This window comes from Lithobates pipiens, unplaced genomic scaffold (genome assembly GCF_037356315.1).
Source record: "Lithobates pipiens isolate NorthernLeopardFrog02 unplaced genomic scaffold, aLitPip1_a1.2 Scaffold_19, whole genome shotgun sequence".
In the NCBI taxonomy this organism is placed as follows: domain Eukaryota; kingdom Metazoa; phylum Chordata; class Amphibia; order Anura; family Ranidae; genus Lithobates; species Lithobates pipiens.
In genome coordinates, this window is record NW_027507764.1 from 107,958,308 (window position 1) to 107,986,265 (window position 27,958).

General features: G+C 43.5%; 1 protein-coding gene across 2 annotated transcripts in view; it reads right to left on the reverse strand.

The window, feature by feature from the left end:
* The window catches only part of DNAJB6 (DnaJ heat shock protein family (Hsp40) member B6), a 108,467-nt gene extending 93,156 nt beyond the window's left edge, over positions 1 to 15,311 (reverse strand). For both annotated transcript variants that reach the window (XM_077491143.1, XM_077491144.1), the window contains exons 1-3: positions 15,174 to 15,311; positions 2,149 to 2,258; positions 1,130 to 1,195 (exon numbers count right to left, since the gene is read on the reverse strand). In XM_077491143.1, the coding sequence (XP_077347269.1) occupies positions 1,130 to 1,195; positions 2,149 to 2,258; positions 15,174 to 15,238 (241 nt within the window). In that variant the 5' untranslated portion in view covers positions 15,239 to 15,311. The remainder of the gene's footprint in view (positions 1 to 1,129; positions 1,196 to 2,148; positions 2,259 to 15,173) is intronic.
* Between the last annotated feature and the right edge of the window lie 12,647 nt (positions 15,312 to 27,958).

Genomic DNA, 27,958 nt, shown 5'->3' on the forward strand with positions numbered 1-27,958 from the left:
CAATTTTGACCAACTTTCCTGCGCCTTTGTAGCTCACACATCCCCAAAACATCAGTGATCCATCTCCATACCTTTCATCATAGGGCTTGTTGACTCTTCAAACCTAGCATTTATGGTTGCGGGCAAAAAGCAAAAATTTTGGCCTCATCACTCCAAATGACTGTCAGAAGGTTTGAGGCTTGTCTGTGCCGTTTGGCATTTTGTAAGCGGGATACTTTGTGACATTTGCGTAGTAATGGCTTTCTTCTGGTGGCTCGACCATGCAGCCCATCTTTCTTCAAGTGTCTCCTTATTGTGCATCTTCAAACAGCCACAACACATTTTCAGAGAGTCATGCATTTCATCTGAAGTTATTTGTGTTTTTTTCTTTGCATCTCAAACAATTTTCTTGGTGGTTGTGGCTGAAATTTTAGTTGGTCTACCTGACCGTGGTTTGGTTTCAACAGAAACCCTCATTGCCACTTCTTTATTAGAGTTTGATTGGCATTCTCAATTTCTTGGATATCTTTTTATATCCCTTTCCTGTTTTATACAATTCAACTACCTTTTCCCACAGATCCTTTGACAATTCTTTTGCTTTCCCCATGACTCAGAATCCAGAAACGTTAGTGCAGCACTGAATGAAAGATGCAAGGGTCTGTCAGGAGTTCAGAATATATATATATATATATATATATATATATATATATATATATATATATATATATATATATATATATATATATATATATATATATATATATATTTTTTTTTTTTTTTTACATACACACAAGCAAACAGCTCACAGGTAAGTATGGTTACCTTTATTAGGTATTCAAAACCCCTTGTGTCAACTTGTGCATCAGGCCAAAAGTAGGTTTGTAAAATTTTGATCAGGGTCATTTGGGTAGTTTCTGTTGTCATGATTTAAAAACAGTAAACACAGTTGATAATAAATGGCTTCAGCCAACCACTAAGCATGAGTGAAATAAAGGTTTGCTATTCATATTCTCAGAAAAATGGGCAAGAAATTATAAATTCTGCCAGGGTATGTAAACTTATGCGCACAACTGTATATTATATAAGCCGTCAACAAATAAGCATGTCACAAAGAGTCAAACAGAAAAGATAAATAAAAATTAGAACTTACCACCACCACCACCTCCTCCTGTTAGCCCATCTTTTCCATATCTATCATAGATGTCTCTCTTTTTGGCTAAAAAAAATATAAATATATATAGAAAAATCATGCAGGTGTTTTTTTCATTTAATGAAAAAAAAAAGGCTTTCATCTTCAATAGGTAAGAAGCAGTCCAAGGTGCAACTACATCAGTAAGCTCGCAGATATCAACAAAAAGGAGCCCATTTCACATAGGTATTAAGCACTAACACTGTCAGAGCTCATTATTAAACACCCATGTGTTCATCAAGCCAAGAAACCCTATCAAACTACATTGGTTACCCATTCATGTAGAATTATATCAACATCAGATACTTGAGAAATAGTTTTACAAACACGACACAGGCATTTAGGAACCATTCACGATAACTTCTACTGCAGGGATCCACAGTCTTTAAAGTGTACATGCACCTTACAGTATAAGTGTGGATGTAGCAAAGCTGCAGTTATACTTTAAAGCTGAATTCCAAATTAATTATCACTTTATCTGCATGGAATAATCAATCCCAGCATAGAGATCATACCCATGTACCATGCTGCTAAATTGTCTGCAGAGCCCCCTGATATTCTGGGTTTAATTGTGGCTTTTGCACAATAGGAGATATTTCTTGGACCTACAGGTAAGCCTTAGTCTAGGCCAGTGATGGCGAACCTTGGCACCCCAGATGTTTTGGAACTACATTTCCCATGATGCTCAACTACACTGCAGAGTGCATGAGCATCATGGGAAACGTAGTTCCAAAACATCTGGGGTGCCAAGGTTCGCCATCACTGGTCTAGGCTTACCTGTAGGTCAAAGTGGTTTGTAAGGGTTTACAACCACTTTAAATAATATGAAAACGTTAAGGCTTACAAAAAAGGCACATTCTGTAAAGCTAAAAACCATGTCTTACACCACTTCATATTCCCCTAAATCGTTTACTGATCTCTATGAAAACATTGTAATGACAAACAGGAAAGCATGGTGGGAAAAAAAACATAATACTTACGATCTGACAACACTTCATAAGCCTCAGCAACTTCTTTAAATCTCCTTTCTGCTTCATCCTTATTCTCAGGATTTTTATCTGGATGCCACTTAAGGGCTAATTTTCGGTAGCTATAATATGTATATAGAAAAAGCAAAAAAATAAATATAAAAATATATAATTCATGAAGTTTTGTACATCAAGAAACATACCGTATATACTCGAGTATAAGCCGAGATTTTCAGCCTCTTTTTTGAGGCTGAAAGTGCCCCCCTCGGCTTATACTCGAGTCATCGCTGTCTGCCCGCTCGATCAGCGTGTCGAGCAGACAGACAGCGGCCATTCTATAATTCAAAAGCCGCGCCTCCGGCTCCGCCTTCGCCTGTGATAGGCGGAACACTGAATTTCCCAGCAGCCTGTGTTCCGCCTATCACGGGCATCGTCTCATCCTCGTACTACGGACGAGGATGATACGATGTCCGTGATAGGCGGAACACAGGCTGCTGGGAAATTCAGTGTTCCGCCTATCACAGGCGAAGGAGGAGGCGCGGCTTTTGAATTTTACAATGGCCGCCGAGGCGCCGACGAAGAGGGCACGGGACGGAGGCAAGGCAAGGCACGGCACGGGACGGGACGGGACGGAGGCAAGGCAAGGCACGACACGGGACGGAGGCAAGGCACGGCACGGGACGGAGGCAAGGAGGCAAGGCACGGGACGGAGGCAAGGAGGCAAGGCACGGGACGGAGGCAAGGAGGCAAGGCACGGGACGGAGGCTCGGGACACAGGTAGGCTGGACACACACACACACACACACACACGGATGGATGGATGGAGACACACACACAGGGATGGATGGATACACGGAGACACACACACACAGGGATGGATGGATGGATGGACACACACACACACACACACAGGGATGGACGGACACACAGGGATGGACGGACACACAGGGATGGACGGACACACAGGGATGGACGGACACACACACAGGGATGGACAGGCATGTCTCACCCTCGGCTTATACACGAGTCAATAAGTTTGCCAGTTTTTTTGGGGGTAAATTGGGGGCCTCGGCTTATATTCGGGTCGGCCTATACTCGAGTATATACGGTATGTGAATTTGTATTGAATCTTTTATACACTGGATCTGGTAATAAAATATGATTTATTTTTTTGAATGAACATTGCAGATGTATAGATACCAGACACTGATTCAAAACATTTAGGCTACTTTCACACTGCAGCGCCCGGCCGTTAGCGCTAAAGCCGCTAGCAGCCAAAGGGGGTTAAAAGCACCCGTGTTGCAGCGCTTCCGATGCAAGAAATGGGCATGGCTGTTTGGGAGTGCTGTATACAGCAGCCTCAAACCACCCCAAAGATGCTGCTGGCAGGACTTCTCCTAACATCCCACAAACGCACCCTGCCCCAGTGTGAAAAGTCACACTGAAATGAATGGGAGGCGGTTTTCAGACGTTAGAGGCAGTTTCTAGCGCCAAGACACCTGAAAACTGCCTCAGTGTGAAGCCAGCCTAAAAGGGATACTTTACCGATGAGTTTGAATTGATGTTCCTTAACAAGAGTTATGCTACCAAAATTAGTGTGTGCTGTAAACTGCCTCCAGCATTATTCCCTTTATTCTTGCTGGAGGCTGCCACTCCGTTAGTTCAGAGCACTCACTTCCTTCCTTATTGGAAACGCCCTCTACTTGGTCTCAAAAACAAAATTTAAAATAAAAATTGCAAAGATTTTAAACAATCTGGAAAAAAATAAAAATAAATAAATCACATGTACACAAGTATTCATTCAGACCCTTTGCTCAATACTTTGGTGAAGCACCTTTGGCACCAATTACAGCCTTAAGTCTTTTAGAGTATGAGGCTACAAGCTTGGCACACCTACTTTTGGTCAGTTTTGCCCATTCTTCTTTGCAAGACCTCTCAAGCTCCATCAGCATGAATGGGGGAGCGCCTGTGCACAGCCATTTCCAAATCTGTCCAATCGTGTCCAAGTCTTGGCCACACAAAGACATTCACAGAGATGCCCCATAGCCTCTTGTTATCTTGGCTGAGTGAGTCAGTTGGTTGTCCTGTTTGAAGATGAACCTTTGCCCCAGAGCACTCTGGAGAAGGTTTTCATCAAGGATCTCTCTGTACATTGCTGAATTCACCTGTCTCTCGATCCCGACTACTCGCCCAGTTCCTGCCACTAAAAAACATCCCCACAGCATGATACTGCCACCACCATACTGCACCAGATGGTATTGGCAAGGTGATGACCAGGGCCTGGTTTCCTCCAGACATGACGCTTGCCATTCAGGCCAAATCTGTGTTTCAGAAGACTGGAAAATTTATTTTTTCTCTCAATTGTTTTTTATCCAAGAGATTTTCCAAAGTACAAAACTTAGTACACAATGGTACAGTGAGTACAAGAACACATAATAAAGCGTTCGATAACCAGAACATAAATCGTATGCGTTTGTAGGCTTATCTATAAGGCATACACACATGCACGAGATGGGTAGGTTTAGATTCACACCTAACAACAACGCAGTGTGTTCCTGTAAACAGTAACGCAAGAAAGGAGGGGGAGGGTAAGGTATTATATGGATAGTAACGAGGTTAACATTAACCATTTCCGGCTAGCTAAGATAGGTAAAAGACGAAAAATTAGAGTTACGCTTACCGGTAACGTCTTTTCCAGTAGTCTTTCAGGACAGCCACTATGAGAGATAGACTCCTCCTCTTCCTCTGGAAACACTGCGCCAGCCCATAAATTCTTACTTCCCCTGCCGGACCTCAGTTTATATCGAGAATACCTCCGGCCAGCTGGGGAGACACAAGAACACATTAATAACATATTTATCAAAACCATTATCTTGCTGCGCTCTGGTCTTTTGCAAGACTCCCCCCAATTTTCGGGTGGGAACTAGGGCTGTCCTGAAAGACTACTGGAAAAGACGTTACCGGTAAGCGTAACTCTAATTTTCCCTAATCGTCTTTCAGGACAGCCACTATGAGAGGATAAGCGAGCACTTACCAGTTAGGGTGGGACTACAGCTTGCAAGACCTTTCGCCCAAAGGTCTGCTCACCTGCCGACACCAGATCCACTCTGTAGTGTTTTACAAAAGTGGAATAGCTGGACCATGTTGCTGCTCTGCAAATGTGCTCTGGCGTTGCTCCCGCTCTTTCTGCCTGGGAGGCTGCCATAGCTCTAGTGGAGTGTGCTTTAATACCCACTGGGATTTCTTTCCCTGCAACTAAATAAGCCTGCTCGATGGCTACTCTGAGCCACCTAGCAATAGTGCGCCGGGACGCCTTACAACCTTTCCTGGCCCCGGAAAACAAAACAAATAAGGAATCTGACCTTCTAAATGACTTGGTCAGTTCCAGATAGTGTAGGATACATCTCCTAACATCCAAACAATGGAATTTTAGTTCCTTCTCACCGGAGGGATTGGGACAAAAAGAGGGCAAAACAAGTTCCTGGCTTCTATGAAAGCTGGATGCCACTTTCGGCAAAAAGGCTGGATCGGTCTTCAAAACTATCCGATCCGGAAAAATAACGCAAAAGGGAGCCCTGACTGATAAGGCCTCCATCTCACTGACCCTCCTAGCAGTTGTCACTGCTACCAGAAACACTGTCTTCAGAGTAAGCTCTCTCAGAAGACACTCCTTTAAAGGCTCAAAGGGGGGTCCAGTTAAGCTCTGCAAAACCAAAGATAAATCCCATCTGGGAAAGGACAGACCCTGGACCGGTCTCTGTCTGGACAGGGCTCTAAAGAACCTGACTACCCATGGGTTGGCAGCCAAATGATCCTCTAAATAAACACTGAGGGCTGATACTTGACCCCTAAGGGTACTAATGGATAAGCCCTTATCTGCCCCACATTGTAAAAATTCCAACACTGCGGAGGAGCTCCGTACTGGGAAAGAGTTCTCTGCGCACCACTTGTTGAAACGCAACCAGACCTTTTCATAGATCTGGCGAGTTTCCTTCTTCCTACTGTCCAGGAGGGTAGAAACTAGTCTCTGTGAAAATCCCTTAGATTTTAATAAACCCTCCTCAGTAGCCAGGCCACTAACTTCCACTGGCGTACCTGTGGGCATAGGACTGGCCCCTGAGAGAGGAGATCCTCCCGAGGGGGCAAGAGCAGGGGAGGTTCTACCGCCAATTGCTTTAGCACTGAGAACCATGCTCTCTTTGGCCAATGTGGAGCCACCAGAATCAGAGATGTGCTTTCCATCTGAAACTTTCTCAGAACTGCTGGCAACAACACTGGAGGTGGGAAGGCATAGCAAGTTCTGAAATGCCAATTCTGGCTCAAAGCGTCCACCCCTAGAGCTCCCTCTCCCCTTTTTAGGGAGAAAAAATAGTGGGTTTTTGCATTGTCTTTGGACGCGAACAGGTCCACCTCTGGAGACCCCCATCTCTTTACTATGAGATTGAAGATCTCCTGGTTGAGAACCCAATCGCCCTCCCTCAGCCTCTTTCGGCTGAGAAAATCTGCTACTACGTTTTCCTCTCCCCTCAGGAAAACGGCTGAGAGCGAAAGGGTGTAGGTTTCGGCCCAGGACAGAATCTCTGTCGCTAAAGACAACAGGGCTCCGCTTCTGGTGCCACCCTGTTTGTTCACATAGGCCACTACGGAAGAGTTGTCCGACCGCACCTGAATGTGGTGACCCCGGAGCTCTTCTTTGAAGAATCTGAGGGCTAGTCCCACTGCCCTTAGTTCTTTCCAATTGGACGATCGAGTCAACTCGCCGTCCTCCCAAGTGCCCTGGGCTAGAAGGGAACCCAAATGTGCCCCCCAACCTTTTCCACTTGCATCTGTGGTTACTACCCGAGAAACCGGGATGAGCCACAGACGACCTTGCGACAGATTTGTCACTTTCCTCCACCACCAGAGGGATCTCTTTACCTGGTGGGGAATATGTACTAGGGTGTCTAGGGCCTCCTGACTGTGGTCCCACACCCCTAGGATGAAGGTCTGTAGGGGACGAAAGTGTAACCCTGCCCACTGCACTGCTGGAAGGGTGGATGTAAGAAGACCCAGTACTGACATCAGAACCCTTATGGAAACCAGCTGGTTGCTCTGAAGAGAGGCCACCGCACTGTCCAGTTTTCGTACCTTTTCTCTTGGCAGAAAAACTCTCAACAGTGTTGAGTCCAACAGGAAACCTAGATAGGAGATCTGTTGTGAGGGGATCAGGCTGGACTTTTCCAAGTTCAGAAGCCACCCCAGGTCTGTAAGGACCCTTTTGGTTAGATCCAGATCCTTGACCAACTGTGTTGGGGATGCTGCAAACAGAAGCAGGTCGTCCAGGTAGGCAATTATACATACCCCCTGGAGCCGAAGAAAGGCCATGGCTTCTGCCAGGACTTTGGTAAAAATGTGGGGTGCAGAGGATAGCCCGAATGGCAGGGCCTGAAACTGAAAGTGTACTGTTTCTCCGCCCAGATCTATGGCAAGGCGTAGAAACCTCTGCGAGGCCTCCGCTATAGGGATGTGTAAATACGCGGCCCTTAAGTCCAGAGATACCATGAAGCAGTTGTGGGGGAGAAGCGCTTTTACTGAAAAGATCGATTCCATGCGGAATCTTTTGTATGTCACAGAAGCGTTCAGGGGCTTTAAGTTCAGGATCAACCTGAACTTCCCTGAGGGTTTTTTCACTATGAAGATGTGAGAATAAAACCCCCTTCCCTCTTCTGCTTTTGGGACCCTGAGAATAACATCCTGATTCTCCAATTCCCTCAGAGCTTCTAGCAAGGCCTCGGCCTTTACCATGCACCTGGGTAGATGCGTGACAAGGAGCCTTTGAGGGGGTGGTCTTAGGAATTCCAAGAGGTACCCCCTTCTTATTACCCCTAAAATAAATTGATTGGGGGATATTGTCTCCCATTGTGGAAGAAAGGCCCCCAGTCTTCCTCCCACTGTAGCTGGAAAGTCACTGGGTTTTACAGGGCTGGATAGGAGGGCGAAAAATCGCCCCTCCTCTGCCCCTGCCTTTTTGGGGCCAGGTTTTCTTTTTCCCCTCTGGTTTAGAGGTTTCCCTACGCCCCTGCGGGCGAAACCCCTTTTTTGTTGTTACGGGGGTTTTCCGTTTGAGAGGAAAGGACTTTTTCCTGTCCGCTGTCCGGTCTAGAACCGTCTCTAGCCCTGGGCCAAACAGGAGGTCCCCCGTCAGGGGTATCCCACATAGCTTTATCTTGGAGGCATTATCCCCTGGCCATGTTTTTAACCAGAGGGCCCTTCTGGCCGAATTGGCTAGAGCCGCCGTTCTGCCCGACATGCGGACGGACTCAGCAGAGGCATCAGCTATGTAAGTGATCCCTCGCAGCATAGTAGGGAAGGATGACAGAATGGTTTCCTTATCTGTGCCTGCCTCAATATGTTGTTGGATCTGTGAGAGCCAGTGCTCTAAATTGCGAGCCACAACTGTAACTGCCATTTCAGGCTTTAAATTGCCGATAGCCGAGTCCCACGTCTTTTTAAGCAGGGAGTCAATCCTTTTGTCCATGACATCTGCCAAGGCCCCCCATGTCTTCAAACGCCAAATCTGTGTGTCTGGAGACCTGGGAGAACGCGGCATCCAATTTGGGACTTTTATTCCAAAGGCATGCCGGGTCCTCTGAAAATGGGAACCTTCTTTTGAGGGATCTAGATAAAAAGGGTTTTCTCTCCGGATCCTGCCACTCTTTTTTAACTGTTTCCATTAAAACTTTGTGTACTGGAAACACCCTTCTTTTTGGCTCCCCTAAACCTGAATACATTTGGTCATGCAGGGTTAGGGGCTTTTTTATCCGTCTGGATACCGAGGGTTGCATAAATTGCCTTTAAGAGGTCCTCTACCTCATCAAGGGATAACTTATATCTGGAGGCTTTCCTGGACCCGTCCTGGTCCTCCCCCTCGGAACCCTCCTGGGAATCGGAAGAGGAACTGTCTGGAAGTTCCCTACCTGTCCCTGAAGAGCCTGCCACCTCTGTCCCCCCTGTACTAGCAGGTTGGACTGGAGCAGAACTCTGTGCTAGAGGTGGGGTTGTATCCTGGGGAGATGGACCCGTGGGAAGCTGAAATTTTTCAAAAAGGGACCTAAAAGAAGAGAAGGTGGACGAGAGCTCCTTGACTGAAGCTGCTAGTCCTGACTCCTGTTCAGATTCCCTTTCCCTAACGAGGGAGTCAATACAGCCTTTGCACAACACTTTGGTCCAAGATTCCCCTAAAATGTCCCTACAGGAGGCACACTTCTTTTTAGAGCTATGCGTAGACCTAGTTTTTTCCGTAGCTTTCTAAAAAAAAAGGAAAAAAAGAAAAAAACAGAAAAAGACAAAGTCAATCAAAAGCTCGGGATACAACCCTGGGAGTGCACTAGACCCTTTTTTTAAAACGAAGGGATCTGAGCCTCCCCTCCCCCCTGGCCACCCAGGGGGTCTGCCCCCCCACCCATGATAGAACCATACATTGGGGTGGGGGGATCCTAGATAGAGAGAACCCCTCCCCAGGGCGCTCTTACCTTAGGAATGCTGGAGATAGAGTCTGTCGTTTGAGCCTCAGCTTCCGACATGACTGCAGGTGGCTGCTTACTACAGAGTTCCACGTTGCCTGTGCACGTTCTGAACTCATCTCCAGCTTGTGCCCGGCCCTCCTATCAGCTCCACGACCCGGAACCGGAAGTCGATCGTATTTCGAGGTCAAGCCTTCGTTTCCGCCGGATACGACGTCGCCCGTCGTTCGGCCCGCTCGGTTCAAAGAAAAAAGGGGCGGACTGTACCCATGTACAGGGAAATCTTCCGAACGGCTTGCCAGCTGCGTCCCTGTAGACGCGATAGGAGTCCCCCACGACCTGAAGCCGCGCTCGACTCGGAAGGGGTGGCAGTACCTGGTGAAGTAAGTAAACCGTTCAACCCGTCCGACACGCGGACGTTGGTTTCGAACGGTTTGAACCCAGCTTTCTCCAAACGAAGCCCCTGCTTCTTTCAACCGGGTTCTTTTAACGAAAAAACGGCCACAGCCTCCCCAGCTGATCGGCCTGGTTCCTTGCACAGTGTCTCCCCGCCGGAGGAAACACTAATAACTGAGGTCCGGCAGGGGAAGTAAGAATTTATGGGCTGGCGCAGTGTTTCCAGAGGAAGAGGAGGAGTCTATCTCTCATAGTGGCTGTCCTGAAAGACGATTAGGGAAATTGCTAAGATACTAATACTAGATACTAATACTGAAGATACTAATGCAATTGACATTTATGTTTCTCATGGTCTTCATGTGCCTTTTGTTAAAATCCAGGCGGCTGTCATGTGCCTTTTACTGAGGAGTGGCTTCTGTTTGGCCACTCTACTTAACAGGCCTGATGGAGTGCTGCAGAGATGGTTGTTCTTCTGGAAGGTTCTCCACAGAGAAACGCTGGAGCTCTGTCAGTGCCCATCAGGTTCTTGGTCAATTCCCTAAGGTCCTTCTGCCCCGATCGCTCAGTCTTGCCAGGCAGCCCACTATGAAACGTCCCGGTTCCAAACTTCTTCCATTTACGGATGGAGTCCATTGTGCTCATTGGGACCTTCAATTCTGCACCCTTTCCAGATCTGTGCTTTGATACAATCCTGTCTGAGGTCTATAAAAAAAAATCCTTGGACTTCAAAGCTTGGTTTGTGCTCTGACATATACTGTTAACTGTGGGACCTTATATAGACAGGTGTGTGCCTTTCCAAATCATGTCCAATCAGATGAATTTATCACAGGTGGACTACAATCAAGTTGTAGAAACATTAGTGGAAACAGGATGCCCTGAGCTCAATTTTGAGCATCATAGCAAAGGCTGTGATTACTTATGTACATGTGATTTTTCTTCATTATTTTATTTTTATTACATTTTCAAAGTTATCAAACTTCTTTCACATTGTCATTATGGGGTATGGTCTGTAGAATTTTGGGGAAAATGAATTTAATCCATTTTGGAATAAGGCTGTAACATAAGAAAACGTGGAAAAAGTGAAGCTCTATGAATACTTTCCAGATGCACTGTATGTGTGAATGACACGAAAGCAAACATGCAGGGACGTTTAGAGGCAGGAAAAAAAAACCCTTCACACGAGGCTTAATTGTAAGCCTGTGTCTCGGTCTGGCTGCAAAATACATCCCGTCACCTCTCCTGCTTTTCTCTCTCACCAGTCTAATATAAAAATGTCACTTGTTGCCTTATTTCCACCTCAGTAGCATTAAAAAAAAAAAAAAAAAAAAAAAAAAAACAATTAGCTGATCTGCTTTTAGTGGCTCCAATTTTGGGTACAGTGCTGAAAATGGAGAGGAACTAAACATGTGCAGAGCAGGGTGAGATTACATGCGCATTACTGGATTTTATTTTAAATCATTTTTATTCAGTTTTTTGACAGTACAGATTAGAGGTCAACCGATATATCTGCCGATATTTGGCTTTTTTTTTTTTTTTTAATTAATCGGCATCAGCCAATTGTACTGATAAAGACCGATTATATCTTCACCACGATAAAAAAAGGCCGATTATATATTCAGCGCGACGTGAAAATTACTTCTGTAATAGAAGTCAATGCAAGTTGCCTGAAATCTTCCCTGGAGGGACTTGTTCTCCCTCTCTGGTCTTTTCTTGGCAGACTGCCCATAAAGATACAATATTTACAGTTATCAATGAACTGAACTGTGTGTAGAGTTCAGTTAAACCATTTAAAGTGGGGTACCCCTAAAAAAATAAAAAATAAAAAGTCAGCAGCTACAAATACTGCAGCTGCTGGCTTTTAATAAATCGGACACTTACCTGTCCCAGGGTCCACGAAGCACCCCTCGTTCTCCGCTCCGCTGGTGGCGCCGTCATGCGTACTGTGGGCAACCAGATGTGGCTTCACAGCCGGGCACCCACCGCGCATTCGCGAGCGGCGCAGAGCACCATACAGTCACCTGGGACACGTGACAGGTCCCAGGTGAATGTGCGGCGCGAGGGGAAGTGATGTCACCAGCCCGGGCAAGGAAGAAGGCAGACTACGAGGGACCCCCTAGCAACAGGTATTTTAGAGGTGAGCAAAAAAATTTTTTTTGCACGAATTTTAAGCAGCTTTATTTTTTGGTGGCAACACCACTTTAAATCTTTTCTGACACTTGTTTACAAGTAAAAATTCTGTATTTTCTGCTAGAAAATCATTTAGAACCCCCAAAAATTATGATATATATTTTTTTAGCAGAGACCCTAGGGCACTGATGGCGAACCTTGGCACCCCAGATGTTTTGGAACTACATTTCCCATGATGCTCAAGCACTATGCAGTGTAGTGGAGCATCATGGGAAATGTAGTTCCAAAACATCTGGGGTGCCAAGGTTCGCCATCACTGCCCTAGGGAATAAAATAGCAGTTGTTGCAATATTTTATGTGACACTATTTGCGCAGAGGTCTTTCAAATGCATTTTTTGGGGGAAAAAAAATACACCAAGATTTAAAAAAAAAAAAAAAAAAAAAAAAAAAAAAAAAAAAAAAAAAAAAAAAAAAAAAAAAGTAGTTAGCCCCTTTTTTCCCCCCCATCCAAAAGTTTTGATTACCCGATTTGATATTTTTTTTTATTACACACACACACACACACACACACGAACTGATTGGAGGTTTGTTTTGTTTAAGAAATGTTTAAATGTAAGAAATTTTCTGTATCGCTTAAGGCTGCTTTCACACAGGCGTTGACGGTAAAACGCTGCTAGTTTTAGCGGCGCTTTACCGTCATTTTATCGGCACTATTCGGCTGCTAGCAGGGCACTTATAACCCAGCTAGAGGCCGAGGAAGGGGTTAAATGCGCCTGTGAACCGCCGCTGCCAAATCGCATTGCGGGCACTTTGGCAGTGGTGCCCATTCATTTCAATGGGCAGGAATGGTGGAGGAGCGGTACACCACTCCAAAGATGCAACATTGGGGAGGACAGGTGAAGAGGGGCGGGGGGGGGGGGGGGGGGAGTTGAGGGAAGAGGACTCCACTCTCCAAGTTATGGCACTCAGGAAGGGTCTTGGTTAGTGATTTTCCTGGGATCATTGGTTAAATATCTGACACAAGGATCCCATACTTTATTAAACAATTACATTTTATCTTGCACAATTGCTGTTAATCTTTTATTTAGCATAAGCCAAGATAGTTTGCGTTTAACCACTTACCGACTGCTGCATGACTATATAGGTCCTGACTTTGTAGAGGCATAGCTCTGTAATGGCAGTAACTGCTGCCACATCCGAGGTATCCCTCTCTTCAGGTGGCGGTTCCGTTAATGACAATGGTGGTCTCTGCGGCAGATTCGATGCAAGATCACCGCTATTAGCGGCGGGAGAGGGCATCCCCCTCCCGCCGCTTAGTGGAGCCGTCGGCAGTGGCGGAGGCGATCAGGTCCTATCCATGGCTGGGTATGGATAAGATTGAGGGCAAGATTGCCCCCACCTGTCTCCATGCTATAGCAGGGCTGAAGCAACGTCAAAACATCACTTGCGCCCATACCTCTTAAAAAAGGGCCATTCTTTGTCATTTAAATAAAAAAAAAAAAAAAAAAAGGAGGACAAAAACGTTTTTCCTTCTTATTGCATTTTAGGCTAAATATGAGATCTGAGGTCTTTATGACCCCAGATCTCATATTAAAGGAGGACCTGTCATGCTTTTTTTTTCTATTACAAGGGATGGTTACATTTTATTTTTACACAAAAAAATTAAATAAAAAAATTAATAAAATACAAAAAATGTAATCAAGCAAAATAAGAAAAAAAACTTTTTTTTTTTTTTTTTTTTAAAGGTCCCAGTCCCGACAAGCGCACGCAGAAGCGAACGCGTACGTGAATAGTGCCCGCATATGAAAACTGTTCAAACCACACACGCTTTTAATTAAAATCCTAAAAAGATAGTTTTCTATTTAAGATGCATTAATAATTTAGTTTATTCAGCGTGAAATGGAGCTTAGTTATGTAGCATGAGGCTGTATTGTCTCCAATATTAAAATTTTTGGTAAACTCCATTAATCCAAGCTCTGAAAGCGAATATTTAATATCAATGCAGTGCATGTTAACTACCAGCAAGAACGATTCCTTACATTTAACCACTTCAGCCCTGGAAGGTTTTACCCCCTTCACGACCAGAGCACTTTTTACAATTTGGCACTGTGCTGTTTTAACTGGTAATTTAACGGTCATGCAATGCTGTACCCAAAATTAAATTTGTGTCCTTTTCCCACAAATAGAGCTTTCTTTTGGTGTGATTTGCTCACCTCTGCTGTTTTTATTTTTTGCGCTATACACTAAAATAAAAAAAAAAAAAAAAAAAAAAAAAAAAAAAAAAAAGGAAAAGTGACAATTTAAAAAAAAATATATATATATATATATTCTACTTTTTTTCAAAAAAATATCGTAATGTATATGGATTGGTTTGCGCAAAAGTTAGTGTCTACAAAATTATGGGAAAGATTTAAAGCATTTTTATTATTACTAGTAATGGCGAAGAGAAACAGTACCAGTACTTGTACTCGGTCTTAAAAAAGTGGTATCGGTGCAACCCTAATGCCCCGTACACACGTTCCGATTATCGGACCACAAAAGTCGCTTTCGGACAGATCGTTCGATAATTTGATCGTTAGTACGCAGCTTTCGACAGCCGATCACGACAGTCCGTCCAACTAAATCCGAAGGAACAAACAGGAAAACTTTGGTCGGATGACAGCCCATCGTACGACAGTCGTGTAGTCAGTACAGTATGCGTCCGATAAAAGTCATTAGACAAACACCACGCATGTTCGGAAACATGAAAATAAACCAGAAGGACACACAGGTCACACGTTTTTGACATCATTTAAAATACGTAGCTACGCACGACGGAAGATTTTTCCAGAATCGTACGACAAAAGTCTTACACACATTTTGCACTGTTGTATTCAATCTTAGTTGTATACAACAAAATGTGAATGATCGGTCTTACGATAATCGGAACGTGTGTACGGGGCATAACACATAATATACAATTTCTTCAATTTATAAACGGCAGAAAAACAGACAACACAAATATCCACTCACGCTTTCTTGATGTCATCTTGTGAGGAATTTCTAAGGACGCCCAGTATTTCATAATACTCCACCATGATGTAAAAGGAAAGTATAAACCTGCATAAAGTACAAATTGAATTATAGGTAAAAATAAATAAAAAGCAAGCAAAAAAGTCAAAATTTGAACAGCATGTCATCTGCTGCAAACTGAATCAGGGGAGTGACTCATGTTGCAGGCTATATGAAGGTTTCCTTCTGCAGATGTCCATAAGAATGGAGGTACTTAAAAAGCTGAAGTCTGTCAACCTGACAAGAAAGTCGAGATGTTTATAAGCCTCAATGTAGGAAGCAAACATTTCTAGAAATGCAGTCCAACAGCAGTGCTGCAGTATTTTAGGTCATGCTTTGGCCTGCTGCATGTGATCAGTACAGATCTATACAAAGCCAACAAGCATAAACACAGTCATGCCTCTGATCAATGCCACAGAATTACTAATACCGTTAGGCCTAATGCTCACTTGAATGCTTTTTCCCCAGGCCGCCAATCTCCCCCCACCCCCTTTTCTTCTCATAAGCTCCTCTCTTGAACAAGCTGGTGGTGGGGTTTAATCTGTACACATCTCTCTTCTAATATTCCTGTGTGCATATTGGACACAATAGGGTAACAGAGGTGCGTTTACAGGCAGAAAAAAAAAAAAAAAAAAGTCAACTGCCTCTATAAGCGAGGTTGATGAGCCCTTATTGCTTCAAAATCCCAAGAATAAGTAACATGAACAGCTCAACAGGATTTCAATCTATTGAATGCAGCAGAATATTGGGATTTTAAACATTGCATATTACTGTGTGCGCTGAGATCCATATTTGGGGGATAAGGGGACGGCATTTAAAATGTTAAGCGCCTCTAATCTATGAGAGCACACAAGCATACTTAGAATGCTAACAGATACAATGGAAATTCAGCTGAGTAAATGCAGAGATATGGCCGATAGCATGGTTTTATGTACACTATGTGTTTATGCAAGGTGCAACTGTTTACAGAGAAGTCAGAATACACATTTTGAGCAAAATGAAAAGGAGAAAAATTGTTAAAGCAGCCAGATAATCAAACGTTACACAAATGTGGAACACAATTTATATATCAGTACTGCCGATCCCCCTTTAAGGGTCCATGCATACTAGGCAGCTGAAAATAAAATGTCAGAACCTCTGGCAGAAAAAGCAGCATTAGGCTTCATGTATACACAGAGCCTACTTCAACCAAATCAGCCCCGGAAGGTTTAACCCCCTTAACGATCCGGCTATTTTTTGCGATATGGCACTGCGTTACTTTAACTGACAATTGTGCGGTCGTGCGATGCTGTACCCAAATAAGATTGATGTTCTTTTTTTCCCCCCACAGAGCTTTTTGGTTGCATTTGATCACCTCTGCAGGTTTAATTATTTGCGCTAGAAAACAAGACGATTGTGAATACAAACGATTTTTACTTTCGGCTATAAAACATTCCAAAAAAAAAAAAAAAAAAAATTTAAAATCTAAAATTTCTTTATCAGTTTAGGCCAATATGCACCCTGCTACATATTTTTGGTAAAAAAACAAAAACAAAAAACCCTAATAAGGTTTGTGCAAAAGTTATTGTGTCTATAAACCCTGGGATAGATTGAAATTAATTTTTTTTTTACTTGTAATGGTGATGATCAGCCACATTGTGGTGGACAAATTGGACACCAAGTGACGCTTTGAGGACCAGTGACACCAATCCAGTGATCAGTGCTACAAAAAAAAAAAAACCAACACCCCGAGCACTGTCACAGTATATGGGTCGGTGAGCTGTCATTCATTGAGAAAGCTGTATTTCTACACACTGCAGTGTGGGGAATAATAGATAAATAAAAATACTGCAGGTCCAACTTGAGGTCTGTTTTAGGGCGTTAGCAGCCTTTTCAAATGGGGGGGGGGGGGGGACACGCTAGAGCAAAAAAGTAATTCAATTAAAAACAAACATTCTGCTAAAACGGTTTAAAAAAACCCACAGAAAATAGTTTCAGCACCACGGAGAGCTACAGTTGGCGAGTCATTTTTTTTTCAGGTCACTGCTAGCCAGCTTTACATAATATACAGTGGGTCTAGAACAAACAAAATTAATAAATGCATATAAAAGCAAAGGAGAAAGGGAGAGAGTGGAGGACAGCGCATATTGGCCCCATAATGAATGAGGAAGGACATCTGGCTACAAAGGATGGGGAGATGGTGAAGGTATTGAATTTATTATTCTCCTCGGTCTTCACGAGGGAATCGGGGGGGCTTCAGTAACCAAAATGGCAGTGTTTATCCTGATGACACATCACAGGATGCATCTCCATGGTTAACAGAGGACAGCATTAAAATTAGACTTGGGAAACGTAACATTAATAAATCACCAGGACCAGATAGCTTGCACCCGACGGTACTTTGGGAACTCAATTGCCAGACCATTGTTCCTAATTTGTACTGACAGTCTACTTACTTTAATGGTACCAGCTGATTGGAGAAAGGCCAATGTAGCACCAATATTTAAAAAGAGCTCAAAATACATCCCTGGGAATTACAGACCCAGTTAGCCTAACATCAATAGTATGTAAACTCTTGGAGAGGATAAGAAACTATATACAAGATTTTAGTAATGAGAACGGGATAATTAGTCAGCATGGATTCATGAAGAATCGTTCTTGCCAAACCAATCTATTAACCTTCTATGGGGTGGTGAGCTGCCATCTAGATAAAAGGAAGGCCCACAGATGTGGTGTATCTGGATTTTGCAAAAGCATTTTGACACAGTGCCCCATAAACGTTTACTGTACAAAAAAAAAGGTCCATAGGGTGAGTACATGGATTGAAAACTGTCTACAAGGGGAGTTCAGAGGGAGGTGATAAATGGGGAATGCTCAGAATGGTCAGGGGTGGGTAGTGGGGTCCCTCAGGGTTCTGTGCTGGGACCAATCCTGTTTAATTTGTTCATAAACGACCAGGAGGATGGGGTAAACAGTTCAATCTCTGTATTTGCGGACGATACTAAGCTAAGCAGGGCAATAACATCTCTGCAGGATGTGGAAACCTTGCAAAAAGATGTGAACAAATTAATGGGGTGGGAAACTACATGGTAAATGAGGTTCAATGTAGAAAAATGTAAAACAATGCATTTGGGTGGCAAAAATATGAATGGAAAAAGACATGGGGGTCCTAGCAGATGATAGTTTGGCATTGCAAGCCATTGCTGAGCCCAAGAAAACAAAATATTGGCATGCATTAAGAAAGGGGATTAATTCTAGAGATAAAACTATAATTTCCCCGCTCTACAAGACTCTGGTCTGGCCGCACCTGGAGTAGGCTGTAAAGTTCTGGGCACCAGTCCTCAGGAAGGATGTACTGGAAATGGAGTGAGTACAAAGAAGGGCAACAAAAGCTGATAAGGGGTCTGGAGGATATTAGCTATGAGGAAAGGTTGTGAGCACTGAACTTATTCTCTGGAGAAGAGACGCTTGAGAGGGGATATGATTTCAATATACAAATACCATAGTGGTGACCCCACAATAGGGATAAAACTTTTTTGCAGAAGGGAATTTAACAAGACTCGTGGCCACTCATTAAAAGAAAAGGAGGTTTAACATTAAACTACGTAGAGGGTTTACTGTAAGAGCAGCAAGGATGTGGAATTCCCTTCCACAGGCGGTGGTCTCATGGGGGGGGGGGGGGGTGGCCCATAGATAGATAGTTTCAAGAATCTATTAGATAAGCACCTGAACGACCGCAACATACAGGGATATACAATGTAATACTGACATAATCACACACATAGGTTGGACTTGGACTTGTGTCTTTTTTTCAACCTCACCTATGCAACTATGGACTGACTAGGCCATGCTTGGTCATTCACCCTTTTCTCCTTTACTCATTGTGTGGTCATTTTTGCTGTGTATTTTGAGTCATTGTCATGTTGGGAGGTAAACCTGCTTCCCATTGACAACTTTCTAGCAGAGGACAGCAGATTTTCCACAAGAATTTAGAAATAGCCCCATAACAAGATATTACTACCTCTATGCTTTACTGTAAGAATGGTGTTATTTGGATGGCAAGCTGTACTGGATTTCTGCCAGACATATTTGGTGTTCAGACCAAACAATTCAATTTAGTCTCATCTGATCATAACACTTTTTTCCATGTGGCCCCAAAACCTTCTGGGTAGTTTTGGCAAAGCTCAGTCGTGACTACATGTGGCCTTTCTTGGAGGCTTTCTTGCAACCCTCCCATACAAGCCACATTTGTGGAGAATTTGAGATATTGTTGTCACACAATGACCACTCGTCAAATTCCTGGAAAGGCTTCAGAGTTGCTGTAGGCCTCTTGGTAGCCTCTCTGACCAGTTTCCTCCTGGCTCTTTCATCCAAATTGGAACATCCTGATCCAGGAACCTTCCACTTCTTAATGGACTGCACTGTGGTTCTAGGCATTGATAAAGCCTTTGAAAATATTCTGTATCCATTACCAGATTTGTGCCTGTCCACAAAAGGGGGGGGGGGGGTCATTCGGTTTTTGAATTAAAGAAAATAAATAGACATGGTGTTGCACCCAGGAAATACAGCTGGATAAAAACAAAGAACAGGCTGCAAAGCAAAAACATGATTTTAAAAAAAAGGGGGCGATTCTTTTCTGTACCCACTGTATGTACATACAGCATGCATGTTCCACTGTATAGGACTACAATTTATTAGGCTAAGAACTTCCAATATTTGGCTATTATTGTTGGTGGTGTTCTGTGAATGTTGCGCAATGGTCTCTAATGCTTACCATTGGCTTCAGTATTTTCTAAATCACTGACCCAGAACAGGTATAAAGGTCATGTGACTTATTTCTGACTTTAATACTTCCAAATTTGTTCCAAATCAATGACTTAAAGACAATAAAACGTGATATCCAAGCAACTAGAATTTTAGTAGCATTTGGGTATTACTTAACCCAGGACCCTGCATTCACCATTTGTCTCCCACAGTACACAGATCTGGGAAATGCAATTTTTTTTTTGTAAAATATAAAACTGCTAAATACCTTTCCTCGTCAGGTTTATATAGCAGTCTTGTGACTTCTATCAGTGTCTGGTTAAAGTGGTTGTAAAGTCACTTTTTGGAATTCTAGTGGAAATATCTTCTAAACGTGCGATTTTAGGAGATATTTCACTTACGCCAAAAATTCCCACAGCGCATGCACGGGGAAGAAACAAAACTAAGTGCCGTTTCTTCCCTAGCCTGTGCCGTTAGTCACGGCTCCTGTGCACATGCTTGAGAGTGACGTCAAGTGGCAAATCAGAGTCGGAGTCTGCGGCCCGGAAGGAAAAGGTCAGAAGATGGACGCTGCCCAAACAGGGGACATCGCTGGATTCTTTTGCAGGCAAGTGACACATAATGGGCTAGCATGCAATGCATACTAGCCCATTATGCTTTTCATTTGCAGGCTTCACCAGCGAGCAAGAGAGGAAGTAAAACCCATCAGGGTTTACTTCCTCTTTAAAGCATGTAGGAGGAGTTTTCATTCTACTCTGACTGTCCTATGAGGCTGCAGGACCCCTTACCCTGTCTGGACAGTGCCGATCACATGCACCATCCCCTGCCCAAAAAACAAAAAAAACCTATAGCAATACACAAACTGAGCATGTGCAGAGTGACTCCAAAGGCTCTCATCAGGAGATAGATTGGAGACAGGGGAAGAAGGGGAGTATCAGAAAAGAGAAGATCAAACAACGTGCAGGATTAACCCCTTAGGTTCCACTGTGAGTATAACAAGCATGCTTTACTGCATATAAAAGTGATTTTACTGTTGTGGGTTTACTAACACTAAGTTCAGCAATGGTAGTTATTTCTCTCATGAAAGTTTTTTGGTTATACCTTTCTGGGGGAACACAGGAGTGCACGTTAGCACTTCTGTAACCCACTCCAGCACTCTTATCAATAAGGGGAAAAAAAAAAAAAAAAGTTTGATCAACCAGATAACCAAACAAGGAAAGCTCTAAAGAAAGATTTAACCTTCACAATTAATGTTAGTTTTAGTAATTATGACAGACACTTTCACTTTCTGCAAACCAGTGAAAACAAAAGTAAAAAAAGTGGGAATAAAAGTGCCGGGCATGTGAAATATCAAAAGTACCGGTCTAAGAGTGAATTATATTGCTGTGCATCAAGTGCGCTTTCTAAGCAATATGCGGAAAGTTGAAGGTCATGTTATGAAAATTCCTACAGTTCCAACACACCCACACAGCTATTTTTGTAGTCCATGGTGCTTCAGATACTCAAAGCTGCAGCTTGTGTTTAGACAGATTTTCAAAAGCCAGACTGCAGCTTCAGAAGACAGGAAAACCAGAGTTTAAATGCAAGCATAATACAAACAAACAATCGCAACATGTGAATGATCCAATCACAGTGAGTTAATTCCCCATCTGCAAAAAACAAAAACAAAACCAAAACCAAGAAACCCACATGTACACTGTATAGGTATAATCTGCAACTTCTTTATATAGATCAGACACATTGTTATATAACAGAGGGAATGGCATGAATAGATTATAGTAGCTTAACCACTTTAAGTTTATAAAAAGATATTTAAAGCGGGAGTCCGCCGTTTTTTTTTTTTTTTTTTTTTTTTTTTTTTTTTAAGCCAGCAGCTACAAATACTGCAGCTGCTGACTTTTAAAATAATGACACTTACCCGCCCAGCGCGCCCGTGATGTCGGCACCCGAAGCCGATCTCTCGATCGTCTCTCGGGTGCTGCCGCCGCCATCTTGGGTATGGGAATCAGGAAGTGGAGCCTTTCGGCTTCATTTTCCGGTTCCCTACTGCACGAGTCGCGCTGCGCAATAAGGATGGTCCCCGCTGTCTCTGGGATCCGTGTGTTTCCCAGCAGGCAGCGGGGGACCTTCGGAAAGGGGCGTACCTTCTGCAGAATGTACGCTAGAAGTGGGTGCAGATACCTGTACTGTACTGTACAGGTACCTGTTTTCGGCACATTGCAGAGAGGAAAACATTGCTGATAATGGAGGCAAAAATGGGGCAGGGCCCCTGCCTGCCGTGGGGGGTGTCATTCTGGCTCGCCCCAGTCATCCATCCTCCTCTCCTCCCTCAGACTGGTGGTCTCAGTGTGTCACGGAGCTGAATAGAACAGGCCGCAGTAACAATGTCCCGCCTCCTGCGACAGATGGCACACTGATCCAATGGTGGGATATTGAATCAGTGTGCCGTGATCACAGGAGGCGGGGCATTGTTACTGCGGCCTGGGCAATTCAAATACCGCTCTGATTCGGGCACTGGCAGGCTGCATTAATCTCCTGTACCATGTCTGCAGTCTCTGACCATCTCCTGTACCATGTCTACAGTACACACCTATCGCAGTTTCCTTATGATCCGTTTCTGCAGTGCTTTTTGCTGTGAGTTTTAATTTTTGCGCACGTTACTGCAAATTGCGCTTTTGCATTTTTTTATGCCTTTTTGGCCAAGTTGTTGTTGAGCAGATTAAAAAAAACACAAATTGCTGCAAACACACATTACATGCTTTTCTGCAGCTTCTCCGTTGAGTACATTGAACTAAAAAAAGAAGTTTTGCGTTGGGAAAAAAAAAAAAAAAGTCCTTGACCCTTTCCAAATACACAACTCAACGCCAAACATACCAGAAAATGCACAAACCACAAATAGCAACATAGCTACAATTTCCACCTTAAAAAAGAAGATTATTATTATTAATATAAATATAAATGTGCCCAGCCGCTGTGGCAGTCTGGCCCACTATTTCTACACACCCACAAAGGCAACTGCAAATGTAAACTGCCAGCTGCTGCACTACTGCTTTTCTAAATACACATTCCCTGGATTTTAGTGGAGGATGGTAAAGAAGTCCTGTTTGTAAATAAACGATTCCCCCATGTCCCTCGTCTATTAGAAAGACCTGCAATATGCAATCCCCTTTAGGGCAGAGGTCTCCAAACTGCAGCTCGAGGGCAAGATATACGGCCCTTTGCTAGCCTGTCTGGCCCTATGGGCCATATTCTATCTTCAAACAATGAAACACTATTCCTCCCACTGATACTGATGATAGGGTACCATTACTTGCACTAGTACCAATGATGGGGCACTACTCTCTCCTACTGACCACAAACTCTGGGACCATTATTATTCTCACTGGTGCTGAGACCGTTTCAACCCTCACTGGCCACAATCGGAGCCCCCTAAAGTCTGCAGAGCAGTAAACTGGCCCTTTTCTTTGAAAAGTTTGGAGACGCCTCAGGGACACACAATTTGCATCGCCGGATGCTCAGGACATGCAGTCCTGTGCGCGGGGCAAGTACAAGTTTTCTACATTTAGCCCTGCTGGGGGCAAGCAGCAGGGCTCACGCCAGTAAAAAGCCTCCACCCCTGCTATGTATCCTGGGCTCTACTTACCCATCTACAGGCCCGGGACCAGAATAGCAGGCACTGCTGGGCAGAAGAGCACACATCCGCTCTCCGCCCCTTGTTCCTTACCCAGAAGCATGGCCTCACTTCCGGGTCACCGGTGTCAGAGTCCCTGGTATTCTGCCAAAACAACATCACTTCCGGTGACTGTCCAGCAGCAATAATTGGAGATTGACGAGTTGGCTGTTTGTCAGCGCATGCACTACGGTACACGATCTAATGGGTGGTCATCATATGTCCACCTGGCAATAACATCATGGTCGCCTTCACAGTGACGACAACTTTTTTTCTTCCCTAACAGGTGTACCATAGTGTATACGCTGCCAATGTTCTATGAAAACAGCCAACACGTCGAAAGCTCCAATTATTGCTGTTGGAAAGTGACGTGGTTGGAGATTTTGGCGAGTTGGAGATTGGCAAAAGACCAGCGATCGAGGACGGTGTGCTATCAGATTACCACTACCCGTCAGATCGTGCAACAGAGGTGATGTTCCAACAAATACTGCACGTGCGTTACTCGTTCCAACATGCGTTCCACGGCGATATGCGTTCCAATTTCCAAAGACTTCATGATCTGATGGGTATTGGTAATTTGATAAAACACCCATGCAGACATCTTACTACCCCTATCTACGTCATGAATTTTACAGTAATTTTTGCAATAAAGTGAGCGTAAAGATAGTATATTGACATAATTGATTCGGTTTGGATCTTACATTTTGAAAGAAGCTGGACGCTAGCTGTAGGAAGGTGGTGGAGGCCATGTTGGTACAGCCCACACTGCTCAGCACTAAACCTTTAGGCTTTCAAATCCAAGACATAGCTGGGTGTAGTAAGATGTCCGCATGAGTGTTCCATCAAATTACCGCTACCCATCAGATCACAAAGGGTTTGGAACGTATAGCGCAGCAAGTATTTGTGCAACAAAAGGGATGTTCCGACCAAAATCTGATGGGTAGCAGTAATCCGACAGAACACCAGGAATGAATGCAATCTGCATTGCATTACATTCAGTGAGCACAGGGGAGACACCCAGGGTCTAAAAGACCCTGGGTGTCTCAAAGAGAACCTGACACCACATAGGAGGATAAAAAAAAATAAAAATAAAAAAAACACACTGCCCTGGCAACAAAAGGGTTAAAGGCTAGGTTCACCTTCAGGAACATGTTACATAGAGCTGCACGATTCTGGCCAAAATGAGAATCACAATTTTTTTGCTTAGAATAAAAAGAAGATCACGATTCTCAACACATAAAATCTTTCACATTAAACAAAAGAATTTGGGCTAACTTTGCTTTGTTAGTTCATTAAAGTCATTTTTTTCCCAAAAACTTGAAAACCAACAAATGTCAGAAAAAGGTTTAGTGTTTAAACTTTCACAGATGAAGTCTATTCCTATGACAAATTGTTATGTTTATACTCAAGTTCCAATGTTGCGATTCTTGGCAGACTGCCTGTGTCCTCTCTTGATGGCTGTGCCTTCAGAAGAGCAGAGAATTCTTTGCATAGAAAAACTCGTAGTTTTGTCAAGATCGCAACGGGAAAAAATAATTGCGATAACGATTGATGATTAATCGCGCAACTCTAACGTTACATGTTAAACCCATTTTTAGGGTGGAACATGCGACACCGTCCCTCCTGCAGCCCTCTGCATCATTCATTCACAGAATCAACTATAAGTGCCAACACCCTTTGTGGCTGTCGGACTGCAATTCTCAATGAACTACCATGGCACTGTTGAACGCTGTTAGCTCATTGATTCTTCCAGTGTGAAACTGCTGACTTGTACAATGAAAGGGCAGACAGCTTACACAGACAGTCTGCAGGAGTCCTGCATTGCACCTGGCAATGCTTTCCAGGCTCACAGAAAAAAAAAAAACACAACATACATACAGTGAACTTATCCTTTACTGGAGCAGACAAAAGAGCGTGACTGAGCAGCCAAGTGCTTCCGTGTGTGGTAGGGTATCCTGAAGGAAGAGTTTTTTTCCTATTGGGGCCCCTCAATTACTCTCCGCAGTCACGCTTCTTCTAAATGTTGAGAAACCAACACTCCTTTCCTGATGGGCACCCAATCGGTGCTTGTCTCACTGCAAGGTCTCTCCCTTCCCTGCTAGTCCCTAGGTGTGGTGCTAGAGACAGGCAGGGAGGCAAGTAGGGGATAAAAAGCACAATGTTATAATTATTAAACGTTAAAAGCACCTCAGATTTAAAACAAGTTTGATTACAATTTTATTACATTTTATGTTTTTTAGGATAGGGCCTTCAAAACAGTATAGTTTATTAACCACTTCAATACAGGGCACTTTCGCCCCCTTCCTTCCCAGCCCAATTTTCAGCTTTCATCGCTCTCGCACTTTCAATGACAATTGCGCGGTCATGCTACACTGTACCCAAATGAAATTTTTATCATTTTGTTCGCACAAATAGAGTTTTATTTTGGTGTTATTTATTCGCGTCTCCGTTTTTTATTTTTTGCGATATAAGCGCAAAAAAAGCGGAAATTTGGAACAATATTTTTTTTTTCTATTTTAAAAGAAATCCAATAAAATCTAATTTTGTCATAAATTTAAGCCAAAATGTATTCTGCTACATGTTTTTGGTAAAAAAAATTCCGTTAAGTGTATAATTGGTTTGTGTGATCACGGACATATGTACGCAAATGATCATGTACATATGTGTGCAGGTAACCATTGGGACATATGTGGGGGACGTGTTTTTATTATGGACATGTGTGTTTTGGGGACATGTGTGGGGACATTGTGTTTACACTGTGTGGTGTGTTGTGTGTATTACACTAGACTGGTGATCAGTGAGTAAAAAGCTGTAAAAAACAGCTCATACTCACCGATCATCAGCCGGCTGCAGCGATCTGCTCTCCTCAGCGATGACTTCTGTGTGAGGAGAGGAGGAGCCGATTGCCTAGCAACCGGCTGTTTGTTTACATCACATGATGGCCGTGATTGGACACGGCCGTCATGTGATCAGGAGGACCAATCAGAGCCCTCCTGCCGATCTGAGATGCGCCGTGTCCGGGTGACACAAGCACATCTGGATCGCGCCGCTGCGTGGGCGCGCGCAATCCCGCTCCTTCAGAAGTAGACGGCTCCCACCCGGCCGTATATGTGCATTGGCCGGGTGGGAAGTGGTTAAGCCCAATCTCCTGTGTATTTTAGTCACTATGCTTTCAATAGTAGATGGATGAAGTCGCGCTTCGGACTAGTTCCTTAAACAGTAAAATACTTAGGGAAGGGAAAAACCTATAAAGAGAAAAATTGCTAAAGAAATGACTAAAGGGTTGAAGCTGCCTAAGCCTAGATCCTCCATCCTTAAGTCAGAGGAGGTGGTAAAAGATATAGAATTAAGGATAAGCTATGGCGCTAAAACCCTGTGCAACTCTGTGCATATAAATATGTGCTTTAGATATAACCGTGCTAACAAGAATATTGCTTATCTATATAAAGTGCTGGTGCTACCGTACAGTGTGTGTACAGTGCTGCATATATACTACTAATGTTATAAGTATCACATACATAGAAAATCCCAAATTAAACAAGAAATTACAATAATACAAAATTGCTGTGCAAAAGTGCAAATCAATTGTTCTCAGCAGTCCTATAAAGAATCGTGCAACAACATGTGCAAAAATGCAAGAAATTGTGCAAAAAATTTGTCCCAACGAGCGTCCTTCAATATAAATTTTTTTTTTTTTTAATCGCATTCAGAAGTAGCTAAAAAGTCACATATTGCAATATTTCAAGAGGTAGTGGTAGAACAAGGCGACTAGTGCAAAGAAGGCAATGTAGAGGGAAAACACTCCTCCCCGGTGCGCCACTCAGTGCTGTGGGAATATAGTTGCGCTCACCAGAACAAACACTCTCATAGGGTTAAACGAGCCTTCACAGTATAAGCCACTGTGCTGCTGCTTGGATACTGCTGCTGGTGCGCTGGGGGAATGTTCACTCTTCACTTCCAAGTGTGCTCCGTAGTTATATGCATAAGGGAGGAGAGAGAAGCATATCCATAGTGCAAATACGTCTTTTTAAAACATCTTTATTCCATCATAAAAAGAAAATTACTCAAAGTGTTTACAATGGTTCGCGTGTATAAACGAGGAAAGGAAAGTTTGTTTTCCTCTTTATACACGCGAACCATTGTAAACACTTTGAGTAATTTTCTTTTTATGATGGAATAAAGATGTTTTAAAAAGACGTATTTGCACTATGGATATGCTTCTCTCTCCTCCCTTATGCATATAACTACGGAGCACACTTGGAAGTGAAGAGTGAACATTCCCCCAGCGCACCAGCAGCAGTATCTAAGCAGCAGCACAGTGGCTTATACTGTG